This window comes from Primulina eburnea, unplaced genomic scaffold (assembly GCF_022965805.1).
Source record: "Primulina eburnea isolate SZY01 unplaced genomic scaffold, ASM2296580v1 ctg387, whole genome shotgun sequence".
In the NCBI taxonomy this organism is placed as follows: domain Eukaryota; kingdom Viridiplantae; phylum Streptophyta; class Magnoliopsida; order Lamiales; family Gesneriaceae; genus Primulina; species Primulina eburnea.
Window position 1 is genome coordinate 5,280 of NW_027331203.1, and position 5,368 is coordinate 10,647.

General features: G+C 36.5%; 1 protein-coding gene across 2 annotated transcripts; it reads left to right on the forward strand.

The window, feature by feature from the left end:
• The first annotated feature begins 784 nt into the window (after positions 1-784).
• LOC140821045 (auxin transporter-like protein 5) lies at positions 785-5,362 on the forward strand. 2 transcript variants are annotated; one of them, XR_012115621.1, is made up of 9 exons: positions 785-1,010; positions 1,166-1,351; positions 1,555-1,667; positions 1,758-1,941; positions 2,154-2,251; positions 3,289-3,496; positions 3,636-3,893; positions 4,282-4,750; positions 5,314-5,362. XR_012115621.1 is itself a non-coding variant. In XM_073181455.1 (8 exons), the coding sequence occupies exons 1-8, from the start codon at positions 852-854 to the stop codon at positions 4,558-4,560; spliced, it is 1,485 nt and encodes a 494-aa protein (XP_073037556.1). In that variant the 5' UTR covers positions 785-851; the 3' UTR covers positions 4,561-4,786. The 2 variants fall into 2 exon arrangements, 1 of the variants encoding a protein (XP_073037556.1); XM_073181455.1 differs by lacking the exon at positions 5,314-5,362 and having other exon boundaries at positions 4,282-4,786.
• The last annotated feature ends 6 nt before the right edge of the window (positions 5,363-5,368 follow it).

Below are 5,368 nucleotides of genomic sequence, written 5' to 3' on the forward strand. Positions count from 1 at the left end.
GTGAGACCGTCTCAGATAAGCTTCTGTCTTTTTATTTTAAGTCAGGAGAGGAGATATACAACCTAATAAATATCGACATTTTTTTTTATCCTCACAAGTTCTTCAAAAAGAGGGAAATGTTGCTATGACTCACTACTACAATTAACAATTAATTCAAACTTAATTAAAACATATTAGTAATTTAATCTTCAAGTAATATCAATAAATTAATTAAAAATCTCGAGTAATTAGAGCGACTTGGGCAATATTGATTATAATTATTAGTGTTGGGAACAGAGAACCCACTCGTGCGGACAGCTCCTCACGCTTAATTAATCATCCATTAAATAAACTAATAAACAATTAATTCTAATCAATTTGTTTGCTACAAAAAGATAATACATATTTATTCAATTATTAAATTAATAGGGAAAACAATTTAAACAAAACTCTTGCAATATTGTCTCGTGAATTAATTTTGTGAAATAGATTTTGTCCCGAACCAATTAATAAAAAAATATTAATTTTATGTCAAAAATATTATTTTTTTATTATAGATCTGAGTTTAATTGACTCTGTATATAGACATTATTTGACCTACTTTAAAATATTTATAGGCACGAAAAACAATCTATATTCGTCAAATTAATCGCCACAAAAACGCATTGAACCCTCCAAAAGCGGATTTATGCTGTTCCCGAAATCGCTATTTTCAACAACAACTTTTACGAAAAGTCCTTTTTACCCTCCCGACATTCTATATTAAATACTGCTCCTCCTCCATCATGTTTCCCAGTTGTGTGTATTTAGTTTTTCATATCCATCGACAGAGAAATCAAGAAACACACAGTTTAACACACTAGAGCGTGAAAATGGCGTCCTCCGATAAGGTGGTGGAGACTGTTATGGTGGGAAACTATGTAGAAATGGAGACCGAAGGGAAACCAAGAGATATCAAGTCTCAAGTTTCCAACCTCTTCTGGCATGGCGGCTCCGCTTACGATGCCTGGTTCAGCTGTGCTTCCAACCAGGTTCCCCCAACTCTCCATAAACGTCTCTGTTAGATTTGAAAATTTTAATTCCATTCCCTAAATGAATCCTTCTGCTACGTACGATGGGATCTTAAGTCCTGTGATATTTAATATTTAGCTTAATTTCATACTTTTTTTGCTTGATATTGATCCAGGTGGCTCAAGTGTTGCTTACATTGCCATATTCATTTTCGCAACTGGGAATGCTTTCCGGGGTTCTGTTCCAGCTGTTCTATGGCGTGATGGGAAGCTGGACAGCTTATTTAATCTGCATCCTCTACCTGGAATACAGAACCAGGAAAGAAAGAGAGAAAGTTGATTTCAGGAATCACGTTATTCAGGTTAAATTAATCAAATCCTGTCCATTTTCTATTAATTTTTTTAATCTTAATATATATAGTTTTATGACAAGAATACATAATCAGAACATGAGCAAAGACAAAAATTCCATATCCACTGATCGCAATTTCACATGGGTTTCTATGTTTTTCCGTTTAAACTAATCTAACAAATCCAATTTTTCTTTTAAAAATAAAACCGGCAGTGGTTTGAAGTTCTTGACGGGCTCCTCGGAAAACACTGGAGGAACGTGGGCTTGGCGTTTAACTGCACTTTTCTTCTGTTTGGATCCGTGATTCAACTTATAGCCTGCGCAAGGTATCTAGCTGGCACATACATACACTCACATATATATACATAACAGCACCAGTGTATATATTTTATATGTTTAAAAATTTGATATTGCAGCAATATATATTACATAAATGACAATTTGGACAAGAGAACGTGGACGTATATATTTGGGGCATGTTGTGCTACGACAGTGTTCATTCCTTCGTTTCGCAATTATAGAATATGGTCTTTTCTTGGCTTGCTGATGACCACTTATACAGCGTGGTACCTCACTATTGCATCCTTACTCCATGGACAGGTATATATGTATATCCATGGACAACTGCTTTTTTTGTTCTTGTATTAATCACTTTTACACTGCGAATCAAATCATGTTAGTCCCATTTAATTTAACTAATAGTTCCTTGTTCGAATAATTATTTCCAAAGTGCCCAAGATTCTTTCCAAATACATTTAGTACAAGATTGATTATCAATGGGATTTAGTCTTAACTAATGTATGTATGAACAGGTAGAGGGCGTGAAGCATTCGGGTCCAAACAAGTTGGTGTTGTATTTCACAGGGGCCACCAACATTCTCTACACATTTGGGGGACATGCCGTTACTGTGTAAGACATACTATTTTTTGTGTCCTAATATTAATTTTGTGTCTTTTACGTTATTTTTCTCGCACATTTATTCCACGTTTTTCTATGCAAGTCCTATAAGGTCTCCTTCAACTGTGAATATTATGTAAAACATTATAAAGTTAATCGATTCCGACAAAAGAAATTGTAGAAAGATTTTTTGGAATAGGGAAAGATAAATCGGGCTTGAACATCTTAACGTTATCGTGAAAGCGACTTAACCTTTGGAAATACGAACAGAATCTGGCCAACCCCTTTTATTTCCTCAAACAGCTCGAGGGTTTTAATTGGGTTGTCACTCGTCCTTTTTACTCTGAGGATTCAATAATTTTCCGGCTGTGGAAATGTTAGGCGTGCTTAGGTGTTAGAAGTCGCACGTTCTTGGACAACGCTTTTTTCTCTTCTTTTGCTATCTATGGGAAAAAAGCCAGACTTCTTTCTCCATTCACTTTATGCAGCTTTGGTTTCATGCTGTGATGAAACGTAACTGGGTGCCTGGGGCTCCAGTCTGATCATTCAATTCTCGTTTGGCCCGCTCCGTCAATCTTGATTCAGTATCTCTATTTTTTAAAAAAAAAAAAAAATTCTTAATAAAAATATAACTAATATAAATGGCTCAAAATCACGAATTTTCATATTTGCTGACTTTTCTAAAATTAGTTCGAAACCAGTCCATCGAACATCCAAGCCATAAATCTTTTATTACATTACGCTGCTACATCGAGAAATCTAATCCGGAAAAGGTGAGATGTCTACTGCGAAAAGATACACATGAGAGTAGATGATTATGCATACATAGAGACTAGATCTCTTAGCGTAGCATAGTCAAAGATGAGCCACTAGCCAATTGACCCAGTTGGCAGAAGCGCCTCTCCCACGTGGGGGTTCGACACCCACGTAAATCAAATGTCGCCCCTCCCCTAAAATTCTGCTAAAAAAATATGTATTAATCATGTAATAGGTAATACAGAGACCTGAAAATGTTAATAAATAGTGGGGGTACGTATTTAATATTGCAGGGAGATAATGCACGCAATGTGGAAGCCACAGAAATTCAAGGCCATATACTTAATAGCCACAGCGTATGTGTTGACCCTGACACTCCCGTCTGCCTCGGCAGTATACTGGGCTTTCGGAGATTTGCTTCTCAATCACTCCAATGCTTTCGCCCTTCTGCCGAGATCACCCTTCAGGGACATGGCCGTCATTTTGATGCTCATCCATCAGGTACCATTTATGTCTTCATTAATTTACTCATCAACCGTATTATGTATATTGTGAAAAGTCTATATTTTTGAGTCTTGATAATCACTTTTTATGTGGTGGATGTTAATGTTTGGTTATGGTTGCATGTCGATTAATGCAGTTTATAACATTCGGATTCGCGTGCACTCCCTTGTATTTCGTGTGGGAGAAGGCGATAGGCATGCATGAATGCAAGAGCTTGTGCAAGAGGGCGGCGGCGAGGTTGCCCGTGGTGGTTCCGATATGGTTCTTGGCCATCATCTTCCCGTTTTTCGGGCCTATCAACTCCACCGTCGGGTCGCTTCTTGTCAGCTTCACAGTCTACATTATCCCTGCTTTGGCTCACATTTTTACCTTCAGATCAGCCGCGGCCCGAGAGGTAACAAGCATAATCTGCAGTAGTCATAAATTTATTAAAAAATTACAGTTTTTGTATCCCAAATTCTTTACATATGTGAAGTAATTTTATATTAAAAAAAATATGGTCTTGTATCCCAAATTCTTTACATATTCGATCGGGAATCATTTCCAAAGAAATACCGAAAGGTTTCTATAATTAGAAAGTGACAGGTATCAGGTGGCAGGTGGGGAAACTCAAAATCTTGAAATTATACAGTCACGCCCCATACATATACTGGTTCATATATAGTTTGGTCGTCCGAAAATACGAATTTCCTCGATTTATATCATATAAAAAAGATCAGAATTAAATTAAATTAAATGCTTATAAAGTATTAAAATTCAGCACAATTTGTCTTCTGGTGCAGAATGCGGTGGAGCAGCCTCCGAAGTACTTTGGGAGATGGGTTGGGACTTACATCATCAACATATTTTTGGTTATATGGGTTTTGATAATCGGGTTCGGGTTCGGAGGATGGGCCAGTATGACAAATTTTATTCACCAAATCGACACCTTCGGTCTATTCACAAAGTGCTACCAATGCCTGCCTCAATTGCCGCCGCACCTGGCCAACGCCACCGCTCCTCTTCCACCTCCGGCAGCCAACCTCACCCATCTTCCTCCCAGTATTCACGGCCACCTTTGAGCCGGTTCGTGACATTTCTTTCGAGAGATTTGTATTCACAAGGAAAAGAGAAGTCGTCGTAAGAGATTTCGCATTGCTGTGCTGTGACTCACAAGAAAATTAATGTTGGGAGCTCAATTTGGCGAAAAGGACTGCAATATGGATTAGAGTTCTTCGATGGTAGTTGGTTTAAGTGGCCTGCATGAAACTCGTAATTCTTATTTATCAAATTTTATTTTGTGTGTAACTCTAGCATGTGTTAGTTTTTGTGATATGCTTTTCGTTTATAAAACAAAAGGAAAAATGATGGGAGCAATTACAAATTTTTATTCTCATTTATGCAGGGGATGGTACATATACACTTGTCACTTGTTACACACACACACACGAAATAAATCGTTCTATAAATCGAAAATTTTCAAATAAATCAAATTTATCAATCGAGGCAGAAACTCGAAATAATATTAATTTGGGTACTATAATTTGGACAGTTGGATTTGGATTTTTAGAACATTTCAAACAAAAGATTTTGAAACATTAATTATACTAAGTTATTAATTTATTTGTATGGACATGTTTGATTCACTAGTCTAGATCTACCTTATTTGGACATAGTACAGGTCTTAGAATGTCGAAAGAGAAAGGCCTCTATAGAGTCCATTTGTGTACGAAAGGATCGATTAAATCAACATATTGACAGAAATAAGAGGGTGAAATGGATTTTCAAAAAAAAAAAAAGAGGGTGAATGAAACATATAAGCTCAATTCAAGGAGATTTATGTTTTATTTATCTAATTATGGAAAAAGTATAATTCAAATGTTCGATATG